This window comes from Plecotus auritus (assembly GCF_963455305.1).
Source record: "Plecotus auritus genome assembly, chromosome: 1".
Lineage (NCBI taxonomy): Eukaryota > Metazoa > Chordata > Mammalia > Chiroptera > Vespertilionidae > Plecotus > Plecotus auritus.
The window spans coordinates 110,970,711-110,997,818 of NC_137770.1; the positions used below are offsets into that span (position 1 = coordinate 110,970,711).

The 27,108-nt window shown below is 39.8% G+C and overlaps 1 protein-coding gene across 22 annotated transcripts in view; it reads right to left on the bottom strand.

Moving 5' to 3' along the window:
• Positions 1-27,108, bottom strand: part of PARD3 (par-3 family cell polarity regulator) — a 781,475-nt gene that overhangs the window by 232,526 nt on the left and 521,841 nt on the right. For 7 of the 22 annotated variants that reach the window (XM_080641375.1, XM_080641373.1, XM_080641370.1 and 4 more), the window contains one exon: positions 22,762-22,877. The exons of the other annotated variants lie outside the window; for them this stretch is intronic. In XM_080641375.1, the coding sequence (XP_080497501.1) occupies positions 22,847-22,877 (31 nt within the window). In that variant the 3' untranslated portion in view covers positions 22,762-22,846. Of the gene's footprint in view, positions 1-22,761; positions 22,878-27,108 lie in introns of those variants that run through there. 22 annotated transcript variants of the gene reach the window in all.

The window sequence follows — 27,108 nt, forward strand, 5'->3', positions numbered from 1 at the left end:
ATACAGGATATTACATATTTCAGTAACGTTTTAAGAAATCGTGGCCATGATCGAATACTAATGTGCTCAGCAGTAGATTGTGGCAATGCTGGGTGAATCAGGGAAGAGCAGTCTGACAATAAAGAACAGAGAGCTCCTATTTAGATAAAAAGAAAACCCCAATAACTTGGTAATCAACAATAAGGGGCCTTAGCAAAAGGTACATGACTACTCACTAGTGCTTTTGCAAAATGGGATTCATTTCTAAACTGACAGAGTTTAGCAGGGGTTCTCTTTAAACAAAAATTCACAAACTTGAGAATCATTGATTGTGCGCAGTTTTCATCAGTGCTAGTCTGATTAGATTTAATAAACTAAATTTTTGTTGAATGGTATTCAGGGAAAAGGAATTGATTTTTCCTTTTCTTTAAAAAAATATTTTTATTGATTTCAGAGAGAGGAAGGGAGAGGGAGAAGGGAATAGAAACATCAATGATGAGAGAGAATCATTGATCGGCTGCCTTTTGCATGTCCCACACTGGGGATTGAACCCACAACCCAGGCATGTGCCCCGACCGGGAATCGAACCATGACCTCCTGGCTCACAGGAGGATGCTCAACCACTGAGCAACACTGGTCTGGCGGAAGTTACTTTTTCTAAAGCAAATATTGCTTCTACACAGCCAAGCTAGAACAGCCTTTAGAGGTACAATGCACCCTTAAAAATTTTTTTAAATTGATTTCTGAGAGGAAGAGAGAGAGAGAGAGAGAAAGAGAGAGAGAGAGAGAGAGAGAGAGAGAGAGAGAGAGAGAGAGAGAGAGAGAGAGAGAGAGAGAGAAACATCAATGATGCCCTGACCAGGAATGGAACCGTGACCTCCTGGCTGAACCACTGAGCAACACCAGCCAGGCGGTACAATGTACACTTAATGAACATGTCCTTCTCAGGACTCCTATTAAATATCCAAGTGCTCTTGTCCCCTTGTAGCTTGTGCTATCTAAACAAGGGTGCACTGATATGCCTAGTCACTCTCCACTTCAGCAGCCCTAGCAGGATACAAAACAAGAAAATATTTAAAAAACCCAAATTAAACTGAACCAGCACATTATCAGTTTTTCTTTATAAGAATCACAGTAAACTCCAAAGATTTCAAAAACAAAATAAAAAACACTCATGTGCACGCACGTGCGCACACACACACATGCATACACACACAGACACAAACACACCTATGGGATCTAGGTATAAAGACAAGAAAAAACAAAACAAACCCAAGCAAACTCAGTAATCCTTCACTACACAAGATAAATACCTAAGTAATTCTAAAAATAACATTTATAATATATACTTAGAGCTATTCAAGTAAAATGACAGAAAACTAGTGAAGGTATATCTTACTTATACTATTATAGTTTTTCAGGCATCAGCTAGTTCATAGATCACATGACATATTTTCTGCACAAATAAATTCCCTCTTTGTAAAAAGGGGTCAGTTAGTAATCACTGCTCCATACAAGATTTTTTATAAGGCTTGATATACCTTATTATTTTTTTTTTTTACAAATAATCAAACCACACTAATAACCCTATAAAGCCAAACATGCAAATACAAGTAAATTGCAAATAATATTTTCTGTTTCCCCTCTACACTGACTTTATAATAAATAATATATATTATATATAAAATTAAATATGTGTATATACACATTTAAACACAGTTAAAACAACACATAACTCTGATTTTTCTAAATGTTCAATTTGGCACTGAAATCAGAGACGTTCACTTAAAATGATGTTGAGAGTGCCTTTTACAAAATTCCTCTGGGTCCTTCCTTACTACTAACTCTTGCTCTGCTCATTTTACTACATAATTGTTTCATAATACAATACTACAAATTGCAATTACAGTTGACTCAAGGAATGATTATGAAAAATACTATCACTACTGCCTTTGCTCAAATAGCTCTGATAATAATGAGAGACTGATTGAGCTCTTAGCCCAGTGATGAGAAGGGTCAATTTGAACATTTCTGTTAAGCTTATTTTATTAAACCCTGACTTTGTCAGGTCAGAGGCAAATAATCATACCCTGACTCTGGTTACCATGCTTTTCCTTTTCCTAAGCATCACAACAATTTAGTAAGCGGTACTGGAAAAGGCAGTCTCTGTGTGAAATGCTAATGAGACCTAAGTAAAAAAACAACAACACATCATTTAAAAGGACAGTTGAAAGAAGAAAAAGTAAAAAGGTAGAACAATATTTTACTCTACAGCGTCTTTCCTTTTAGGAAAAAGAATCAAGGGTATTTAGTAGTAATGATAATTATTCTAAAAAATTTCTGTTACCAGTTGCCTATCTGATAATCAAATTTGCCTTCAGTTTGTAAATGCTTATGAGGTAATTAATACATGCACACATTTGTTTTTTTTAAATAAATAAATAAATAAATATAAATATATATATATATATATATATATATATATATATATTTTTTTTTTTTTTTTTCAGAGAAGAGGGGAGAGGGAGAGAGATACAGAAACATCAGTGATGAGAGAGAATCATTGATTGGCTGCCTCCTGTATGCCCTCCACTGGTGACCAAGCCTGCAACCTGGTCATGTGCCCTTGACTGGAATTAAACCTAGGACCCTTCAGTCCACAGGCTGACACTCTATCCATTGAGCCAAACAAGATAGGGCTACATGCATACCTTTTTTGAGTTAGAAATATTTACCCTCAATTAAATACACATTGGGAATCAACATTGTACCTACTGCTGTGAGACCTACTTACAAGTACAGCTGAAACACCTTCAAGTATGTTCTCATGCTTATGTTTATAGAGAAAATGGAAATGACAAAGACAGGCAGAAAATGGTCATTGATGTGGGAAAGGAGGGGAACAGACATTTTGTAAAGCTCCTGGAAACTGAAATATTAAAACTTCCCCAAAGACCTCATTATCTGTAAAGTTAAGGTGTTAGCACTTTTTTTCTGTAGATGACAGGAAACAGTTTCTGTTGATTCCCATTTCTTGGAGAATGCTCTCTACAGAGTAAATTAAGAGGTGCAGATTTCCACATTTTATCTTTCAGTTGATTCACTTATTGGGCTCTGGGGGCAAGCTGCCCAGAGCTTGAGGCCACGCCTAATTCTCAGAATAGGAAAGAGCAGATTCCTGCAGAGACTGCAGACTCCCAGGCCTCCTTGCTAACATCATTGCCTATCTGAGTCACAGCAGCCTCTTGAAGAATGAGGGACTAAAGGTCACACACAGTTGGTTAAATTCTGTGTTCTTGCAGCACACCTGGTTCCTGGTAAATTTGACACAAAGATGACTGTGTGGCATTAAATATGGCAACCTCTTTTTTCCAGAAGATTCTTTACGCTTCTGTGCTGCAGTTTCACTAGACCAGGATGCACAGCTCTGAGGATTATTTATGACACAACCATGGTTAGAACCCAGCTGGTAACAAGGATCTGAAATTCTGGGATGGTTTTAGGGACTGAGTGACAAGGCTTACAACAAGGAGACCTACTTAGTGTCTCAGCTCCATTCAAGCACACTCCTCATGTGAAGGGAAACATGAAATTCGATAAATGGTAAATCACCATATTCTTCCTTATTTGGCTAAATAGTTCAACAAACATTCAAATATAGAACTTGTTGATCTGTGTACTGGCCTGGAATTCCTCTCATCCCAACTCATTCCCATCTCCTAAGAACTGTCACATCTGCACAGCCTGCTGTGTGGTCTGAGGCTCATGGACTTGCTGGCAAAAAGTGGAGCTCTGGAAGAGCAGACATGTTTGTCCAATAATCTGTCCTGGAACCGGAGCCAATACCACCAATAACAGTTTAAATCCTCAAGTCTTCCCAATTATGGCTGCTTTTACAAGATATCATTACGTTGCTTTTCCTTGACTAAAGTTTGAAACTGTCTAGCTCAAGCTAGTATTTATAATCATGTTGTATAAGCAAACCTCATTTCATTGAGGACACTATGTCTATCTATCTATTTATAGATAGATTTATATCCTAAAAGGTAGAAGTAACCCACATAAAATCTTTTATCAAAGGTATGCAGAATACCTATCTACAAACTAATGCAGAAATAATTAATCCAAGAAAAGAAAGCCCACGTGAAAAGAACTTAAAAAGCTGACAGATGTACAGTACTTTAAATTTCAAAAAGCTTTTCATACACATTATTTTAGTTCTTAAAATGAAATATGAAGAACATGGAAATGAGAAAACTGAGGCTGTCAGATTAAATGCCAGAGATGTGGAGCTGGGTTGAGAGGCGAGAACTTCAAAGTCTGAATCCCAAATTCTTTCTATGACAGAACACTGTTCCCCCTCTCAGATTGACTTCAATCTCTTCACATGCCTCTTAGGTTCTTCATGTTACTTTACATGCTAAGAGTTCATGAATTAGAAAAATCCTTATTTATTACACTGAAATAATATTAAAAATAAACTTTAAAGAAGATCACTATGGAAGCATCCTAAATGGTATTAATACTAACCAGACTGTAAAATACTTGAAAGTGGTCTCTGTAATTTTAACTCTTAAGCGCCCACCTAAAAGCATGGTGCAATCTTCCTCCACACAAAATAATGATGGAGATGTGCTGCTGGTGGATGGACCTGAGGACAATTAGGCATAAAACACTGAAAATTCAGATAACTTATGTGAAGATCAACAAAATTACATATCACACAGTAGATGAGATGGCAAGGGCAGGGTTTCTCAACCTTGGCATCACTGACATTTTGGGCCAGATAATCCTGTATAGTGAGGGGAGAGTGGGGCTCTCTAGTACATCACAGGTTGTTCAGTAGCCTCCCTTGTCTGTAGCAACTACATGAGAGTAGTACCCCCTCCCCACTGTGACAACCAAATAAATCTTCGGAGACTGCCAAAGGTCCCCTGTGGGCAAAACCCTGGTGGGTTGAGTACCACTGGGTAAGCATTTAAAACAACTAAGTTCAATGAGATATACTCCTTATTTTCAAAGAAGAAGAAGAGGATTCAAAGGATAGTGGGAGGTTTATTGGTCTTCACCCTCAATGCTCCATCTAGTACTTTCTAAAAACTGAAGAAGCAAGACTCTACTGAGATGGGTAAGGCTGAATGCAAATGACTAGCTAAGTCTTAGATGACAAGGTCTAGCATACTGTAACCTAAGAATATATTTCGGGAATGTAGCCATAAAAACCAGTACATTAAAAAGGCATCAAAGTCAGAACATTAGAACACTGATTAAGAGCTTATACTGAAAAATCAGAAAGATGTGGAGAGCAGCTACAGTGTTGGGACAGGTTCAAGCCTCGGACTAATGAGGGCACAGTCCTCTCACTGCCACGTGCAAGTCCCAGCTTGGAGAGCAGAGCCCTCCCAGCACAATTATAGCCAGAGGCTATAGTTGTAAGCTTGAACCTATGGTCCGAACATGTGATCCCACATGCCTGAGTGATATGGGCTTGATAGAGTTCAGGTGCATGTAATTGAGTAGATTCGAAACCCACGAGAACTTTGTAACCACGCCCTTACTTTGTCTCATGGAATCTGGCTGTAAAATAAAGAGACAGCTTACAGGCTGTGGCACTGTTGCTAGCTCTCCATCAGAGAGGCTATCCATCAGAGAGGACAGCGTCCCACCCAGACCCAGCTTTCACTCTCTTGTCTGTCTTTTCTCAATTCTTCACCACCCCCTCTCAGGCTCACTGAACCTGGATGAGCTGGCTTGGCACATATGGCACCCAACATGGGGCCTGAGTATGGGGGAATTGTAATTGTGGGCTGAAAGGAGGCTCCCTTAAGGCAGCATGCAGAAAGTAAAAGTAGGGTAGGGAGCGAGGTTCGGTAATTACTGGGTGTAAAACATGAAACAATGCTTAGTAAAGCAGTAGAAAATAGATTAAGAAATAAGGTAGAAAAACAGAAAAAGAAGAGGATCCCTAAAACAATGCTTATTGAAGCATTTTTTAAATTAAAAACAGATCTGTAAAGCATAATTGTCATTTAAAGAGAGTAAGAGAAAGTAGAAAATAAGCAGTAGGAAATAAGCGGGAGAAAATAAGTGGTAGAAATAGGAGATAGAAAATAAGAGATAGATCGTTGGGAACTGTAAAGCAAAGGATGGAAATCCTGGTCAGCAGGACGCTTAAAGCCAGGCCAGTACATTTTGTTAAGGACTGTAAAGCAAAAAATGGCTGTGGTTGATGTTGTTTGAGGAAGTAACTTTTATTTCTGACCTAGATTGTAAGCTCTTGAGGCAGTCACATTGTTTCTGGGCTTTGGTTATTTCTTTCTTATGTAACCTGATAGCTCCCTGGAACTTTAGGTCCAGACTCAGAGTTGGAGGTCTCCAGCTCTGCAGGACTGAGGGCTGCTCATTTCCATGCAACAGCGGCTGAAGAAAGAAGCTGAGGAAGGAACCACACTTCCACCAGCATGGATGGGGCTGATTTGACTGGGACTAGTGCCGGCTCAGTCCCAAAGCCAACCATCCAAGCAGTCTGATTCAGGGGATCAGCCTTGCATTGACGATATCTTCTCATCGCGGCATCTTACTACGCAAGGGACTGAGGTATCAACATGGAGTCAGCTGAAGAGGATGACGGCTGAGGCCAAGAAGATGGTAGAAAAGCAAGAAGTAGAAACCATGTTTATGGCAATGTTAGCATTAGTGAGCTGCAAGTCTTCTGTAAAGTCTTGGCACAGCTAAATCTGAGGACTCTGAGTAAGATATCCTGAAAATGTTAACATGTCTGTAGTTCGGTTTTTCTCTTATTGCTGTGTTGCATTGACATTGTTTTGTTATTGTTTTATTAATAGAGTTTTGTTCTCTCTTGTTGCTGTATTACATTAATATTACTGTGTTGGTTGTTTCGTTAATAGTCAGAAGTTTGTTCTTGATGTTGATTATGCTGAATAATTTGCCTAGAGCTTTTGATGATGTAAACAGAAGTGTTTAAAAAACAAAAAAGGGGGATACGTGGAGAGCGGCTACAGTGTTTGGACAGGTACAAGCCTCGGACTAATGAGAGGGCACAGTCCTCTCATTGCCAAGTGCAAGTGCAAGTCCCAGCTTGGAGGGCAGAGCCCTCCCAGTACAATTATAGCCAGAGGCTATAGTTGTAAGCTTGAACCTATGGTCTGAACATGTGGTCTCATGTGCCTGAGTGATGTGGGCTTGATAGAGTTCAGGTGCATGTAATTGAGTAGATTTGAAAATCACAAGAACTTTGTAACCACGCACTTACGTTGCCTCGTGGAATCTGGCTATAAAATAAAGAGACAGCTTACAGGCTGTGGCACTATCTCTCTCCATCAGAGAGGACAGCATCCCACCCAGACCCAGCTTTCATTCTCTTGTCTGTCTTTTCTCAATCTTTCACCACCCCCTCTCAGGCTCACTGAACCTGGATGAGCTAGCTGGGCACAGAAAGATGATGTTACACATTGTTATTTGATGTGTAACAACTGTCACTATTGAATACTAATAAAATATCTATAAAATAGTAGTATCACATATTAAATATGAGCATGTTTTTAAACATGAAGCACACTGCAGAAATCCTCACTCTAAGAAAAGAAAAAAAAAGGATAACACTTTTCTAACAAAAATATCTCTATAGTCATCCCTTCCCTCCTCCATTTCCAGGTAGCTCTTTCAGGTTCCCTAAGTTGGAAATATCATGGCCATTTTAAGTGGTGGATATGTTTCAGCATTGGTAGTCTATTCCCTTTCTTTTTGGTTAAGCCAAAATGATCTGGCCAGTAGTAGTTGGTCTTGGCAAGCACAATAGAGTGTGCTATGAAGCAGTTACAATTTCAGAAGCCCAAGGCTACCTGGCTTCAGACACAGTGTGTTGGAGAGGCAGTTCCCAGGAGAAGGCACTCCACAACAGGTACTCCTAGTTGCCTACCCAATATACATTCTCCTCCTCTTCTTAGAAGTGGAGCTTTGATTTGGTAGAGAGAGGAAATATGCCTAGCTGAGATAAAACTACTTTTCCCAGCTGCCTTTGAAAACAGGAAAAAGACAGAGCCAGATTCCTGAATCAAAGTCCCAGCTTTGCCTCTTACTAGCTAGGTGATGTGCAGCCATGTGAATCACTGTACTCGGACAACTCAACCTCTTTGAGCCTCAATTTCTCTTTGATAAAACGCAGTCATCATATCACAGGTTTATTTTGAGAACTAAATGAATTATACATTTACTGTGTGTTAGCACATGTAAGCTTTCAATAAATATTAACAATTTTATTATCAATGCTATTCTTTACTTCTGGTTCATAAAAATGATTATGGGACTCCTGGGAAAGATCCTTAAAAAGGAGGTCAACTACACTAGAAGTTGCCATTTCCCCTTCCTGCTTAGAATTCTGACAAGATGGATAGAACCATAACCATCAAGTGACAGTGAGGACAGAAATACATGTGAGGATACTTGTGTTCATAATATAAAAGGTTGAAGCAAGTTAAGTGTCCATTAATGGATGAGTGGATAAACAAAATATGGCATATACATACAATGGAATACAATCCAGCCATAAAAAAGAAAAGAAAATTCTGATACTTAGTACATCATGGATGAACTTTGAGGATGTTATGATAAGTGATATAAGCCAATGACAAAAAAAAAAAAAAAGATAATTACTGTATGATTCCACTTACATGAAGTATCTAGAGTACTCACATTCAGAGAGACAGAATATAGAAAGGGGTAAGAAGGGGGAATGGGTTTAGTATTTAAAGGGCACCGTTTCTATTTTGCCAAATGAAAAGAGTTCTGGAGATGAATGCACAACAATGTGAATGTACTAATGCCACTGAACTGAACACTTAAACATGGCTAAGGTAATGAATGTTATGTATATTTTACCACGATTTAAAAAAATAAAGGAATACATTTTAAGCATGGTGCATCAAAAGGAGGCTCTAGGACCATGACATAAGCCTTGGAGTACCAATCTCCAGATTTCTTTTAAATTAGAAAAAAAAAGTGCTATCATGTTTAAACCATAATTACTTGGGTCTATATTACAACTAAACAATTTTTCACAGATAAAATCACAGAGCTAAAAAGACAAGAATAAGTATTTCCTTTTACATATTTGAATTCCCAGACAGAGAAAAGGAAAATATATTATTCATAACATCTTTGTAAATGATCCCATCTTTACACCAATACTTCACTGGTCAGTCCTATAGTCAAGACGTTATGCTCAAAGTCAATTTATGTGGTCAATAGAGGGCAAGATGGCACCTACAGCCTTCCCGGAGTGTAAGAGCAGAACTAATTGATAAAATAACCACCCATATGCAGCCCCACCTATTCAGCACAAGGCGCCATTCCAGCTGACAAAGACTTCCAGTCTGAAGACAAGAAGAAAACAACATTACATGAGCCAGAAATGATTTTATCTCCATTGTTTCTGATGCCAGATAGTGAGTAGAAATGCTTTCACACACTTTATTTTATTTTGGCTGTCAATGGGGGTTTCTCTCTAATTAGATGGCTGCCCATCAGCTGTATGTATACAGAACAGCAGAAGACAGGTCTATAAGAAAAGGTTCTTTTCCACTGCTGACAAGACTAATTGGAAATAGTATGAAAATTCTGCTTTAGTGAATTATATGACTTCCATCTCATAGGAGTTTGGTCCAACTAAATAGACTGGGGTCTACTCTATGAGTAAAACTGTAGAACTTGGACAGTAAAGGTAATAAGACCCATATCAATAAAACTATATTTAAATATGAAACCATTCCAAAAAATAGTTACACAGAAAAAATGTTTTATAACGTTTTTCTATTTGTCTATTAAAACTGAAAAGGCAGACCTAAAATCAGTAATAACCTATTACTGTAATGGTATCTGACTAGGACCAAACAATTACTAACTAATCATGTTTTCTACTTTTTTTTTTTATATTTTATTGATTTTTTACAGAGAGGAAGGGAGAGGGATAGAGAGCTAGAAACATCAATGAGAGAGAAACATCGATCAGCTGCCTCCTGCACACCTCCCAATGGGGATGTGCCCGCAACCAAGGTACATGCCCTTGACCGGAATCGAACCCGGGATCCCTCAGTCCGCAAGACGACACTCTATCCACTGAGCCAAACCGGTTTCGGCATGTTTTCTACTTTTTAAAAACCCTAAGTGTGTCACAGCAGGAAATATACATAATTCTACACTTTCCTGGAAAATATATTTCCGGAAAGAAATCTAGTCGAAATGTTTTTTAATGCAACAATGACTATAAAGTACATAATACATAGAAAAATTCATATTTAAAATACATGTTAAAAGAGCAAAAAGATTCTTAAAAATTATGCAGGTATGCAGAGCACAGCTAGGAACACTTCTAAAAGGGATGACAAACTAAAATCTTGGGCATGCTCAATATACCAGTTTCAATAGCCTATTTGTAAAGCATTAATAGTTTGGACACGCCCAATATTTTATATCACTTGAACAGAACATAAAAAGTGAACAGTGTTGCCTTGAAAAACAAGGACATCTGCAAATCACAGTTTATTCTTTTTTTTTTTTTTTTGCCATGAGAATGAAAAATACCCACAAACCCTGGGAAAATAGGTCCTGGGAAAACATAGTCTGAAATGTGTGCAAGTATAGAGTGAGGACTCCTGATTATGTGTTATAATGGTTAAATGCCATAATTTAAAAAAATGTTTTCAAAGAAAGTAATTTTAAACCTGGTACTTTGATGAAACAAGCTATATAGCTGACCTAAGTATTTTTCTAGTTTTATAAATACAAATGAAAATTGGAACTAAGTACTATTCTAATTTAGAGTAGCTGATGTCATCAGGATCCACACCAACTCTGGTCAATACCACAACTGCCACCACATAAGACAAAAGAGAAACAGATAGGGGATGGATGATAGATTCTCTCGTCACTGAAGGTAAGAAGTAATCCCATGTCAGTAAAAATATTCATTAAATTTATTTTCCCTCCAACTTATATTTTGGTAATAATTTACTTCAAAAATTTGCACCCTAATTTCTACAATCCTTTGTAAAAAACTACAATTGGGATTAATGTTACTTAAATTCCATTTAAGTAACAAATGTCTCAAAAATATGGAAATCTGGCACAGGTGTCTGTGTTTATGTAGGAAGTGTTAGAGTGGAAAAGAGCTTTGGTTCTTAAAATAGGAATTAATATATAATATCTTTAACTTGGAAGAAACACTAGCATCAAGAGATTGTCTGTACTGGCATCATGCAGAAACAGTAAAGAGCATCATATAACAAGGAGTAACCATTCAAAACTGGTCCAGTGATTTCTACTGGCATTGATAATTCCAACGCCGCTGAGACCATGAGTACCTCAGCAGGAACACCATTGACCATGTACTTAATTAATAAAAACATACTCTAGCTTTGGCTTTAATGACCATCCTCTTCTGGTTTTCTACCTCTCTCTACAGAAGCTTCTTCTCAATAATCAACATCTTCCACCAGCCCAGTTCACTCCCTACCCTGAGCTGCCCCCTGCATTTGAAGAATCCTCAGAACTCTGGCCTCAGCCTGCTCCTCTTCCCCTGCACAGGCTTCCCAGACAACCCTCCACTAGTACTGCCATGGTGTCAAGTATCAGCTTTCTGGCCAGCCCCTACCCCTCTTCTGCCCATCAGGCACCTCCACTTGGGCAAACTGCAGACAAGTGAAAGTCAGATTCAACATACCATGTTTCTCCAAATATGACCCTCCTTCCGTGTTTTCTAGTCAGTGTATGACTATCCACCCAGTTCATCAGGTCAAAACTGTGAGAGTACTTCTTACTCTTCCTTCTTTCTCATTTTCTTACTCTAACCAAATAACCAACACCCCTAGATTCCTCCTGAAAAATATATATGGAATCTCTGTCCCCATAGCCACCCTCATTTCTGGCCATGATTTTTACAATAGCTACCTACCAAAGTTCCTGGCATTCACTCTGGTTCAGCCCTTTAATTTATTCTACACACTGTAGTTAGAGTAATCTTTTAATTTTCTAAAAAGTGTAAATATTATCCAGTCATTCTTTTGAATGGCTTTCAATTGGCCTTAATATTAGGCCAGTCTGCCTTTCAGGCTCATCCAGGCTCCTTCCTTCTACCCTTGGCAAATGTAGAGATTTCCACCATCTAAATAGTATTTTTCAAACTGTGTGTTACAACCCACTACCTGCAACTAGTAATACAAATTATTAGTATTTTTTAAATGAACTACAGAATAATAATGGTAACAAATCCAGAAGCTATCATTTTACACAGTGCATTCTTTGTACCAGGAAAGGTTCTAAGGTGCTTTGTACATATTAACTCACTGTAGTTTCAAAACAACCCTGTGAAGCAGGCACCATGACTAATCATACTTTACAATTGATAAAAGTAAAACAAAGGGATGTTTGTTAACTTGCCTAAACACAAGGCTGATTAGTGTGCAACTGGGATTTGGAGCCAGGTGACCTAACTTCAGAGTCCAGGCCCTTAACTGGCCGCCTCTCAGCAATACCTATCAGAGCGCATCATAGAGAGGAAGAACAAGCATTAACTTTGTGCAATGTTTTAGTTACTTGTGTATGTATGTGTACATAGGGTTGCAAGGTGGGATTGATTTCTTACTGCAGATCATATCAAAAGAGTCTGAATACTCCTTTCCCCAGAGCCCTCCTCAGACAGAGAACTCAAAACACCTTTTGGGTCTCAGTTTCAATAGCAGCTTCCAGAGGGAGGCTGACTCTTCTAGTCTGGGCAAGGCCTTCACAGAACCATGACCACAGGCCCTTTCTCAACATTTGCTTGCTGAGTTACACCTACCACTAAAGTCCTCTCACTTAGCATGAGGCCTACCTAGCATTTAGTAGGCCTCTGCTAAATATTGATAGAATGTGTAAATTAATGGTTTTTCCTTACATTTACTAAAGAATCATATACATTCCACAACTGGAATTGAAAAAATTCCACCTACTCATCACCAGAAACAATTCTTGCCAGGTGAACAGTAAAATCCTTAATTTACTTCACTGCCCAAGTGATTCTTTGTGTAAGGCACATGCACATACACTGAGTGGCCAGATTATTATGATCTCTGAACACATAATAATCTGGCCACTCAGTGTATATCCTATATAATAAAAGGCTAATATGCAAATTGTCCCCTCGACCAGGAATTCAACCAGCAGGCAGGCTGGCCAACTGCCCATGTCCCCTCCCCCTGGCCAGCCTGGCCGGACCCCACCCATGCACGAATTCATGTACCCGGCCTCTAATACACACACACACACACACACACACACACACACACACACACACACACACTGAGTGGCCAGATTATTATGCGTTCAGAAATCATAATGATCTGGCCACTCAGTGTTTGTCTTGGAGTCACGTAGACCTACAGTGGACAGGGGAACAGAAGCAGAGACTGCATATGGTAAGGAAATGAAACTGCTCCCTTGAGAGGTAACCAGGGCTAGAAGTCCACACCCTTCCCACAGAAGGTTACTGGCCTTTCCCACCAGAAGCACCGAGTGGCCAACACACTCATCAGGCTTCACTTCACAAACTGTAGATTTCTTTGCCTCCAGATCTGCAGCTCTCACCCGCCAATTGGCAAAGGAGTAGTGCAAGCTAATCTTTAATAGGGTACTTATCACTAAGTGCTAAAATATGATTGCCCATCAGGAGGTTTACTACTCATTTATACTTACTTGGTGTTGAGACACAGCAGACCAAGTTTATGTCAGGGCAATAGCCTTTCCCCCAGTATGTCTAGGACAATTCAGGTGTGCAGCAGAGAGTGTCCTGCATGGACGATTACCCATGCTCCCCACTGTGCTCTAAGTAACACCAGGAACTGGCTGCTGCTGTGCTCTAGAAAGAACACCAGAGGGAAATGTCCTTCCCGTGAGTGGTCCTACTGACAGCTGGCCTAAAGTTCACTGTCTTCCAGTTGTTTCAGAATCAACCTATACTGAGGAAAAGTATGTAGATTATACCACTTACTCAATATAAAAAATGTTTTTATGTATATTCTAAAAGGAAATAAAGAAATGAAACCTGAAATTCTAGGGATTCAAAAGTAAACTAATTGGAAATGCTTTCCTCATGACTAAAATCAGTTATAAAAACAGAAGTTAGATAAGAAGTTATTTCCCTATAAGCAGCAGTGGGAATTCACCAAGCTCAGGCCTGAGGATCCCAGACAGATACGTGAGCAGAGGAGCCCTAGAGGCAGGCAACTCCTACTGAGGCCCAGAGTGAGCTGGCCTCAGAGTCATCTGTAGGGCCAGGCAGACTTGCTGGTCTGGGCAGCGCTGACAGGGTTCAAGGGCGAGGAGACACAAGAATCTCCAGAGGGTTACCAGGCAAAGCACAGACTTCCAACAAAGCCTGAGGAAAAGAAGCGTGGCCTCACAATTATTTTAAGAGGGGATGATAAAAGTAACAGGAGCGGTGGAGCAGAGCTGAGGTACAAGAAGGTGTGTAGAAAGGGAAGGGAAGTGAGCTATCAAAACAGGCAAGGAGTAGAGCATTTACAACAGCCACCTGAGAAAAGAGCAGGAGGGATGCTAGACTTGGCTGTTTCATCTCCCTTAGGGTTCCTGATCCTGTCTAGGCAGGTCTGTCAATCAGTTGTTGGCGAGGGAATATGGCAGTTGGTACTTTTAAAATTAACAGTAAAATCCCGAGTCCTTAGGAATGATTTTGGGACAAGAAAGGACTCAGACACAGAAAGCTACAGAAATTAAATAGGACAGAAACACAAACTAAAAGTCAGCTTCAAAGGACACTAACTTCCTCACTTCCCAGCTAGCAAGCAGGATCTATATTTTTCATAGCACACAGGAGCGATGCTGCCTCACATGCTTAACTACATAGCAATCTTGGCTTCCCCACAGGTTTGGGAGCAGCAAAACACAGTGGAAGAGGCTAAGAAGGATCGGCTGTTTCAGCAGAGGGGGTCTGCACGTGCCTTAGAGGTGGACCAGTATTCCGAATCCAGAAGTGGGTTCAGTGTGGCTCCACATGCAACCACTGTGTGAGCTTGGTAATTAGTTTACCTCTCTGAACCTTCGTGTTCAGTTTCTTTATCCATAAAATGGGACTAAAAGAGCACCTACCCAAGGGATATTACATGGATTGAGTGATTATTACAAACAACTGTTTTAGCAGACTGTTCAGTAAGTGCCAACCAGCAGCCCTAGTATTGAGGGGAGTCACGGCATACTTTTCTCCTTAGGGAGGACATAATGACCAGCAGTTACCCAAAACAATCAGAAAGGGGAACTGGAGTGATAATGTGTAACCTTAGAAGTCACCTGGAGGAGCAGGCACTCTAGTACAGAAAGAAGGGACATTTTGCAGTTAGTTTGTGTCAGTTTAGTTCATTTCAAAGTCTATTTCTTTGTGTGGACAGAGAATGTAAAGTTATTCCTTTGTTTTCTTCTTTAAAGAACTGGAACTGTTAAATAACCAAAGAGAGAGAGAAATAATGTTTATAGAAGAAATGCAAGTTATAATATAAATATAGATGTTATGAAAGGAGAAGTTAAGGAGGTGAGGTTGTCTCCACCCCCAGTGAAGCCACACGTAAGAATCAGGAGGATGCCGGGCCCCAGGTGCTCAGCAGTGCACGGGGCTGATGAGAGGAATGGGAAAGCTCCAGAGTACCAGCAAGGGTGAGCAGTCTGCTAACTGCCCAGCCAGGCCTCCAGAGGAGGAGTTCATTCTCCATGCAGCAGCTGATCACAAATTTGTGAAGAGTAAAGTCAAGGTTCTGACGTTTTAGGGACAGAATCTTACACCATCTCCTGGAGGCTGGCATTTTGAGGCTTACAAAGACATCAATAGGGCAATTTTAACATGTATTCCGGGTGTGACCCTTCAACTATACAACTTGCAGCCTGAAGGATGGAAACTGCTTGAAATAAATTTAATTTGAAAATCAAGATTTGCAAATCTGCTGTAATGGGAAATAATTAAATCATTTATGTCTACTAAAAGCCAAGAAAAAGGTAACTTCAACAACAAACCAAAGAACAAGCTGTGAATCTGTAGAGTAAGCATGTCCAACTCACGGCCCACATGGCCCACAACTAATATTCTGGTGGCCCAGCCAATATAATGGTACATAAGAAACATTTTAATAAAAACTTTATAACTTTATATATATATATATATATATATATATATATATATATATATATATATATTTTAGTATAGCAAAGATGGAGATTTATTGAACAAGTACAGACTCCCACATGGGGAGAGGGGAAGAGTCCCACAGGATGGACTCCCACATAGGGTGGGGAAAGGATCCCCTGTAACTTAATTTTTACAATATCCTGTTACACATAATCTACACTAATAAAAGAGAAAGATGCAAACTGACCGTACCTTTGCGACACCCACCAGCCAATCAGGAGTGAGTATGCAAATCAACCCAAGAAAGATGGCAGGTTAATTTGCATATTCAGACGCCAAGCGGCCGGGTGTTCTGCATCACCCCAGCCACTCAGGGCCTCTGGGCAGTGCGGGAAGGCAGGGCTGGAATGGAAAGAGGCGGCTCCGGGGCCTGAGTGGAAAGAGGCGGCTCCGGGGCCGGAGCAGAAAGGTGGTGCTGGCAGCCAGGGAAAGGAAGGCCCATTCTTGCACAAGTCTTCGTGCATTGGGCTTCTAGTTATTAATAACAAACTACAACATTTGCTAATGACTGATTACTATAATTGTGTTGCATCCATTTGCCTTACACACAGGCCATGTCATTAGTCTTATACTGTGTGTGCACCAGGAAATATTTCGCTTTCAGAGAACAAGAAAAATAGGTTTATTTGTGTTATGCTTATTAATGTGTGTAGTTATTCAGTGTCAGGTAAGTTAATGTTCAAGAAAAAAATATTAATTTTTATTAAAATGTTCTATTATTTTATGTTAACAACTAGAGGCCTAGTGCATGAAATTCATGCATGGGTAGGGTCCCTAGGCCTGGCTGGCAATCAGGGCCAATCTACAGGGCAACCAGTGGGGCGATCAGGGGGCCCCGGCTGGCACCCGCCTTGGCTGGCCTGGCGCTGCCCTCTTGCCAGCTCCACCCCCTGCTGCCACCTCTGCCGGTAAGGGCCTGTGGGCTGGGTGCAGCTCTTGCTTTGAGCATCTGCCCCTTGGTGGTCAGTGCACATCATAGTGACTAGTCGTTCTGCTGGTTGTTCCGCTGTTCAGTCGATTTGCATAGTAGGCTTTTATTATATAGGATTACTCATTTATTTCAGCCCTTTGTATTCAACATGTCTCTACCAAAATAAACCTGTTTCTATGAAAATTTAAACTTTTGTTTTTTTGTCGCCCACATAAACTTAAACCTTGTTTATTTGGCCCATGTTAACCTTTGAGTTTGACATGCTTGCTGTAGAGCATGACAAGGCCTGCTCTCCAGGAGATCACTGTTCTTTAGTCAAGGCTGACTCTGGAAGTGCATCATCTTTCAAAGATGAGAACAAATACCAGCACTAGCACTGCCCAGGAGTGACAAGTTGCCATAAATTATGAAATTACACAGGTAGAAATTCCTCACGTACAGGACCCCTCATTCTAGAAATTTTATTTATTTGTTTGCTTAAATAACACTTAGCTTAGTCTGGATTTCATGAGAAGGCAATCCTGAGACAGAGATTCAGGACAGGGGTTTTATGAAAGCTGCAAGAATCACGGTAGGGAAGTGGAGATGTGACAGAAGGGCAGAAAAGCAACCCAGAGGAAGTGTTCTCAAGCCAGCTACCACTGTGGGTCAGGAGAGCTCAATCCCACAGGCCAGCTCTTAACCTGTAACATGCACAGAGATATCCAGGGCTGTTAAACTGTAGGTTCTGGTGTCAATAGGTCTGGAGAGGGGCCTGTGATTCTTCACCTCTGACTGGCTCCAGGTCCTTCCATGTTACTAGTCTAAGGACCCACTTTCAGGGCTAAGGGTAGAGACTTAAGCCCTAGCATTATATTCTTAGGGGCCACAGGGACTGGCGTAAGTACCTGGTTTTACACTGGTTTTCTTGGGTCATTGGTTGAGGACTGCTCTGTAGAGGTGTCATCCCCGGGCATAATGGTAGTCCTGCACAGAGAAGCAGAGCTTCCTTTCGAGGCTCCAGAAAGTCCTTGGGCACAGAAGCAGAAACTGGCCACTGGAAGTTGGGGGATGCACTGAAGGGGTGCCGGTGACTTGGCATCTGTTACACTATTGGGCACTGACTATGCACCAGGCAGTCTGCTAGGGATACAGTAGGGGAAAAAGGATTAACAAGCCCTGCCACTCTTGACTTACTATTAACCAAGTCAGGGGGATATAAGTATGTGTTACGTGGCAATGAATGCAGAGGAGACAAACAATGCCAAAAAGTGGGGGCAGAAAGTATCAAAGTGGGAGGGAGCAAAGTCTGTGATGCTGGCTTGACCTCTGAAAGGCTGACATTTGAGTAAAGATGTTAAAGCAGCCGTGGGCAAACTATGGCCCGCGGGCCAGATCCGGCTGTTCTATCTGGTTCTCTTGCTCTCCCCTCCGCTCCTTTACTTTGAATTTATATTAGTTCACACAAACACTCCATCCATGCTTTTGTTCCGGCACTCCGGTCCAGTTTAAGAACCCACTGTGGCCCTCGAGTCAAAAAGTTTGCCTACCCCTGTGTTAAAGGCACAAGAGAGAACCTATGGTTATCTGAGAAAAGAATATTCTTGGCAGAGAGTAAGCAAGGACAAAGTCTCTAGTATACCTGAGAGATTCAGAAAAGAAGAGGCTAGTGTAGCTAGAGTGAAGTCAGCTAAGGAAAGAGTAGAAGGAATGAGATCAGAGTGGGTGGGGGCAAGTCCTATAGGGTCCAACAGGTGACTCTAAAGATTTCAACTTTTTCTGTGAGTGTCTCAGAAAGCTACTAGGGAGTTGAAGAGAGCAGGGAAGTAATGTGACCTCTAGCTAACGTGTTGAGGTTCTATTTGAAATCAGGGAAAGTAAGGAGGATGAGGGCTTTGTCAATGGTGGCAGCAGTGGGGGCACAAATGTGCTAAGATCGGAGATATGTGCTGAAACCAGATCAAATGGGCTTTGGCTTTTGAACATTAATAAATTAAATGTGGGGTATAAATGAAAACTAGGAGTCAAGGATTACTCCAAGGTTTTGGACCTAACCAACTGAAAACACAGCTGCCATTTTCTGAGAAAGGGAAGACTGACAGATGTTTGGGGGAAAATGTCTGGAACTGAGCTGAGAGCATATTAAGTTCCAGATGCCTGGTTGACATATGAGCGAATATATCAAGAAGACGGTTGGACCTCCAAATCTAGAGTTCACAGTGGATACCCGAATGGGAGTCATCTGTGCATAAGCTGTATTTAGAGCCCTGAGGCTCTGTTTCCTAGGAATAAAAAAATTATGTGTTACTGAAAGGAGAAAAAGAGGCACTCCAATATCAGGAGAACAGAGCTAGACACAGAATTGGCAAAGGAGACAAAACAGTGTGCAGAGAGGAAGAAGGAAAAACAGCAAGGGTGACTGATCTCCAAGGAAAGCAAGAGCTGATGTGCCAAGTGCACCTGCAGTCCTGGGGCTGAGGATGTACAGGGAAAACTCACCCATGAAGGGGCCATGGGTGACCTAGATGAGAACAGGTTTTATGGAACCATGGAGGATGTAAGTTTCATTGCAGGGAGTTTAAGAGAGAACTGGAAATGAAGACAACAAGTACAAATGTATCCAAAGGTTTGCTCTGAAGAGTGGAAGAGAAAATGAGGTAGCAGTTGAAAGGGTAGGTAGGGGAAGAGAGACTTTTCTCTGAGATGGAGGAAATAACAGCTGAGTGTAGGATAACGTGAAAATAGTCCAGTAGAGAAGGGCAATCCCTGATGATGTGGGAGAAAGAAGAATGAACTGTAGATGGGCAAAAGTCCTGGAATAGGCAAGAAAGGATCAGAATGGGTTTGGGGGCATGGCCTTAGCATAAAGCAGAAATTTTCAACTGGTGCGCCACAAGAATTTTTAAAGCATGCAATACCTGAATATTTAGTCAGGGGCATTGACCTCTTTTCCCTTAGATTGTCAAATAAAAAATGATAACAGCCAGCATAACAATAGCTGTCCAGTGTGAATGCATCAAAATTATACCTATTTTTTGTCAGATTGACAAAAAATATATATTTTTGGTATGTCACAGGATTTTAGTAATTAGTCTATGTGTGCCATGAGATGAAAAAGGTTGAAAATTGCTGGCCTAAAGCATGGGTGGCTCACCCATCTATAATAATGAAAGGGTAATATGCTAATTAGATCGGACGTCTTCTGGACATCATTCCGGACGTCCTTCCTGATGAAGTGGGGGCCGGAGGGAAGCCAACCCAGGTCCCGGGTGCCTGCGGGCAGCTGGAGGGAAGCCAGCCCGGGTCCCAGGTGCCTGCCAGCAGCCAGAGGAGGGAAGCCCGGGTCCCGGGTGCCAGAGGGAAGCCAGTGCCAGCAGCCAGCAGCCGGGGGAAGGAAGGCCTACTCTTGCACGAATTTTCGTGCATCAGGCCTCTACTCCTAAAGTAAAATATTAAGTAGAAATGTTAACAGAAGACATGGTTATTTTGCTATGATATGAAATTTAATCCAATTTGTCTTCTGTTTCTAAATTGGCTAGTATTAAAGATAGGTCAAAAGAAAACCATCTTACATTTAATTATGAAAGAGGTCACTTCCCCAGTGAATTATTTAAAAAACTATTTGGAAGGATCAAACAATTACCTTTATATACTAATTTGTGGCATGATAAAAATACATTTAGAAATAACATGTACTTGATCCATTATTTGTAATGTAAAAGATATAGAACTTCTAATGGTAACAAATAAAAAACATCAGATATAATATTGCCAATATATGTTGTGGTAAATGTCATTAGCCAAGCCTGTCTTCTAGTACATTTTTCAATGGTGTGATAGTATTTATTTACCCTGTGCTATTAGAGAGTGAATAGTCACTAGCCTTCAATTTTCACATCAATTGCAAAAAAAAAAAAAAAAAGGATTCCATTTTTTACCCAGTCTGAAATTGAAATTGACTTAGCATCTCAGAACTGTCAAAAATTTCTTTTACAAAAAAGGTTTGCTTTGCAGACACTATAAAGTAAGTGTCATTCATGATACTTGCATTCTATATTCATGCTGCAGGTCTATGGAAAAGAAATGTTTAAAAATGCTAGGAAGGCCTCAGAAAGGCCTAGCTGTCATGCTCTGTGTCCCTCTGGCTCCCTTTGCAGTCAGCTTCAGTGCTGTAGATGTCAGAGGCTCTCTACTTAAAACTGCCAACAAGGAAAAGAAGAATACTTGAAGAGTAGGATATCAGCTACCCTAGAACTTGTCTTTGCTAACAGGTCAGGCTGACACTTATTTTCCTATGTTAAAAACAGGAACCTCTGTTTACATTCAAATTAAAAGAAGCATACAGTAAGTACTTGGGATTTACAAATTTGGAACTTATTCCAAGGAAACTTTCCAATAGGTGTACTTATAGAACAATATATGTTCTATTCCAGATGAAATAAGAAAACAAGTAAGATTATGCAGAATCATTCCCTTTAAGTTCAGTCTTTGTCATGACACAGTATTGCTCCGGTACCTCATTTGGATGATTTAAACTGCATTCCCTATATCCCCAGCAGGTTGTACCAGACGCCATTTGATTTTACCAACACGAAACTGGTCACATTAATTCACAAGGCCCAAGTCATATAAAACTACAAGTCCCAACACTTCTGACACAAACAAATAAACCCTGTTTTGTGTGTGTTCTTCCTATAATATAGGTAAATTCCACTTGGCAGAGTGGGGGCAAGGGTGGCGTGGCAAGCTCTACTATGTCTGCAGAGTGAAATCCTTCTCATGGCACACAACCCAGTTCTCCAATACCCTTTTATTAAATGGTTTTTTTCCATTATCACATTCATTTCTAAGTGGAATGCAGTAACCATAAGGTTTTCAGAGAAACAGAGCTTGCTAAATGCAGTCTGTGTGTGAAATCCTGAGGGGCCATGAAAAACAAAGCCTTCTTCCCAGTAGAAAGCTTCATTCTAATGTAAGGACACTGTGATCCACCTGGGCCGGCACTTGGATCTGTGATTGGAGCACTTACCCAGGCAGACTCTCTCCAGAAACATTTCTATAAAAGTGTGTGCCCCCATTCCCTATGGTCTCAGCAAACCTCAGGATTACTGGTCAAAGTATCTCCACTTTTCCCATTGGAAGTACTTGCTGGTTCAGCCATCCCTGAACACAGATATTTCCTTAACCCTTCATTTTTTTATCTAAATTCTGTAACCCATGAAGTCACTTTTCTTTGCCCAAAAGTCACTTTCTACCTGGCCCACTTGGTCATCAACTGATGAGTGACTATCCCAATGGACACACCTCCTTGCCCTTGAACTGTTCATCCGCTGCGTGCCTGTGTCCCTAGCCACTGACCTACATAATGAAACCAAATTAGTACATTACATACACTTGAAAGCATTGGTTCTTACATCTGATTGGTGTGTGCTGATGATTTCTGAATACGCCAGCAGCTAGGACTGGTTTTCCATAAAAATGATAGGAAAAAAGACTTCTTTGCCTTTCCAAGCAGTGATTTAAACACCAAGATTGAAATCAAAATAAAAAAGTTCCAAATTGATTAATATGGAAATTACTAAGCCATCAAAACTGCTGATGTCGTAAACAAAATTTGTCAACAGCCACTAAGAATTCATTAAAAGTAAATTTATTGTTTAAAAACAACTGTGCAACATGTGCTTTTCAAGCCATTTTTGAATCTGGTTTGTTGTTCATCTCTTCTCAGGCTTCAGTTTGGCAAGGCTGAACGAGAAACACGGTACAGACACACAGTTAGTACGCACAAGTAAGGGAAGAAGCAATAGTAAATTGTGTTTGTTATTCTCTCAACAGTCTAAAAGGTATAATCCAACTACAACATTAACTTTTTTAAAACATATTTTTTAATTGATTTCAGAGAGGAAGGGAGAGAGAGATAGAAACATCAGGGCATGTGCCCTGACCGGTGACTTCCTGGTTCATAGGTTGATGTTCAGCCACTGAGCCAATACCAGCTGGCACATTAACTGTTAAAATCTGATCATGTTCACTGTGTTCTGAAAACAATTATATTCTAAGCCAAACAAGGTTTCAAACTAAATGATCTATTTCTTCTTACAGAACCGAATAAACAATGCCGCAGGGACTCAGGTCATCATTTTAAATGTAATTGGAGGATTCTATTTTAATAATAGGAATATTGCAACATTACTTTTGCTTGAGCTTCCATTGAGATAGGGTCTAGGCTACCACACAAGGACAACAGCACAAATAACCTGATACGTGCACAGTAAGGGCAGCTCTAAGAACCTTCAGTGCCATGCAATTCTAGGACGTTCAAATGATAATAATTCTGAGTTTTCAAGAAAAGTAATATCAAATTGCACTTACTCTAGGGCTGAAGAAAGTATTTTTAAATGCTTAATATCTTGCTGATTATTCAAGCTGGAGATAGAAACTGAGGCCAAAACATGTTGCTTGTTAATGCTGCTATTGGAGGTCAAGGTTTGATTCTAAGTCAGGGCACATGCCCGGGTTGCAGACTTGATCCCTAGTGTGGGGCATCCAAGAGGCAGCCAATCAATGATTTCTCTCATCATTGATATTTCTCTCTCCCTCTCCCTCTCCCTTCTTCTCTAAAAATCAATTTTAAAAATAATAATGCTGTTATTTTCATTTTAAAATGAACACATTTAAAACATTACACAATAGATATCTGTCCCTCTTTGGTGCCAATCTCATACAACTGCAGAATTCTCAGAAATATTTTAGAGTATTAAATTTGAATAGTCAAGCATCTGAGAATCAAACGTATATAGACTCAAAAGTTCAGCCGGTCCCCTACTCTGCACTTTGCACTCAGAATGATTGCATTAACAAGTCATGTTACCTGTTCAGTAAGTACACAAAGCTTTCTGAGCTACAAAGCCTCTTTAATTAAGGCAATAGGAGCTCCTTACATGCAAAAGAAGATGTTGTATATTCAAGGAGAAATTCATACAAACATGACACACTTTATATTTATTATTTGATTCCTTATAGATTTAAAACTTGCATTAAGACAACTCTGCACTTCATATAATCCATAATTTATAGACAGAATTCATATGACACAATATTCTTTCCTAGAGTTATCAATAATTAAATCATTTTTGCCCCGGCCATATGGCTCAATGGGTTGGAATGTTGTCTTGTACACCAAAAGGTCGGGGGTTTGATTCCCAGTCAGGGCACCTAGGTTGCCAGTTCAATCCCTGGTCAGGGCATGTATAGGAGGCAATCAATGAATGTTTATCTCTGTCTCCTCTCTCATCAATAAAAACATACCCTCAGGTAAAGATGAAAAAATGTTTTATACTAAAAAACAAAAATAATTAAGTCATTTTTGTGTCTATCATTCAGTGTGTGAAACAGAAAACAAAGACATTTGTATATACCAATGAATTAAAATACCTGCACAATGTTCCACAGCTTTCTCTCGTAGAGTTTTAAAAATATGGTCCATCTATTAGGCCCTCAACAAATTTAACCAAAAATCACATACACCCTATAGGGGTAGGAATAGAGTGTGTGGTTTGTTTGTTTTTTCGAGAGGTGCGGGGGTGGTGTGGAATTGAGGGAGTGGGGAGAGCGTGTGAGCCTATCTTCGAAGAAAACACATTATTACTTTCTCAAGCAACTAAAGAGAAAAACCTTTTTCTATTATCTGAACCAACACACAGAAACAAAATCATAACACACACACATACACATCCTTGCTTTGTAGTTTAGGCCAACATGGGCAAGCTATATTTGAATCTCCTTACAAACTGTTCTAAAAAATCTATAGGCACATACACATTTTTATTAAGCTATTTAAAAGCAACCTTGCTAAGGAAATCACATACTATTTAAAAGAACAAAGAGAAGGGAAGCGACTAATTTTAAAATCTTACTATTTTCCCTATGTTATTAAAAAAGCATAAAAGAATCAATCTGAGAGTCTATTAGCCTTAAATAATTAGATCCAGTAGGTATAAAAGGCAGTAAAAATATTTTTAAAAACCTAATAATGCTTTAAAAGTCTTCTGAAATACTATGGAGATATAATAATAGTATGAAGAAATGATTGAGAGCCAATAGTAAGACAAAATACTTATTTTATGTTTAATAAATTATTCTCAACTCATTTCCAAGGAGAGTGTTTGGTAAGCTTCAACCATTTCCCAGAGGGATGAAGCACTGGTTTGTAGTCAAAAGAAGGCAGTCATGATCAAGAAAAGTAGACAAGATAGATACAGCCATGGGCAAACTACGGCCCGCGGGCGGGATCCGGCCCGTTCGGCTGTTCTGTGTGGCCCGCGGAGCCGAAAGAGCGGAGGGTTCTCTTGCTCTCCCCTCCGCTCCTTTACTTTGAATTTATATTAGTTCACACAAACACTCCATCCATGCTTTTATTCTGGCCCTCCGGTCCAGTTTAAGAACCCATTGTGGCCCTCGAGTCAAAAAGTTTGCCCACCCCTGAATAGAACAACTCTGCTTAAGACATATTTACATTCTCCATGGTGAGGGGAAGCCAAGTTTGTCACCCCAAAATATGCCCCTTTTTTAAGACATTATTTTAAGCTAGTTATTTTTAAGGAATGACAGAATCTGGAAAAATCTTTGGTCTTCCCCCTGTCTAAAAGAATTTAGATGACTTGCTCTAAAGGAGCAATCATCACAGATAACTATATTTTAATATGAACTAGTGTGATAGACAGGGAGAAACCTATCAAGAGCCATTTAGTCAGTCCTTTCTGTGTCCCACTGTTAAAGAAGTAGGTTCCATGTTCTTAGGAACCCCATACGTGTATAGGTAATAAATCTGGTCATTTTCTCTTGTTAATCTGTCTCATGTTAATTTGTTTATTTCTTCAACTGGGAAAACTTAGAAGGGTAGCAGAGAATTTATTTTTCCTCCCCATGTGGTGTCGTGCTCTCCTGGGAGAAAAAGCTCAGTTTTGTGGAATTCACATACTTCATGTTGCAAGTCCTCCCGACATGGCTGACTTTAAGCTGGCAGCATGATGTCCCAGATCTGAAGCTGAGAAGAGCACACCATATACAGTACTAGCACCATGCCAATGCAATCAGTGTAAATAACCTCAGAAGCAGAGATTATAGTAAAATGTAATAAAATAATTAAGAAGTGACAGATTTTGAGTACTTTATAGAACTTATTTAATTTTTAGTAATGGTTGTACTAAAAATTAACAACTGGTTGTACTAAAATTTAACAACTGGTTGGCAAAAATCTCTAAAAATTGAACAACTGGCTTTCACAAGCCAATGTATGTTGACTCTAGCAGACCATTTATATGTTATATGCCCAGAAAAGTGTAGACATCTTTGATTTTCTTAATAGTCATTCTTAAATACTGGAAGGACATAAACTTAATTCTTAGAAAAGAACCCTCAGCCCTGGCACCTAAACATAGAAGTTTATTTTCAAGAATACCAGGCCTTCAAAGCATAAATGGGTCCACTTCCTCATCACAAAGCTGGTTATAGGTATAAGCTATAGAATTTGATCTAGAAAAAACATCATATAGTATTTCAGAGAACTTTTATCAAAAAGAAGGTTGGACTGTGCTGTATTTCAGGGTCCCTTTGAAACAATATATATTTCCCCACGGCCCTGACACTCTCCACTCCTCTGGCCCCCAAAAGAAAACTCTATCATAAGGTCTCTCTTATTCTGAAGTTACAAGTTACAAAAAATAAATAAATAAATAAAACATAAAAAAATAAAAAAGCACTTATAATTAAAATAATTTATAAAATAATTTATAAACAAACTAAAAGTTTTCTTATCCTCTATTCCATGAGAAGAATAGAGCACTGTGTCTATTAGATAAATGTTAGCTGATGAATGAAAACTAATAAGCCATTAGCTTTCAGACTTCAGGAGAAACCCTGGAAATGTGACTGGGCTCCAAGTTGGCTCTGTAAGTCTCAGGGGAGGCTTGCTCCC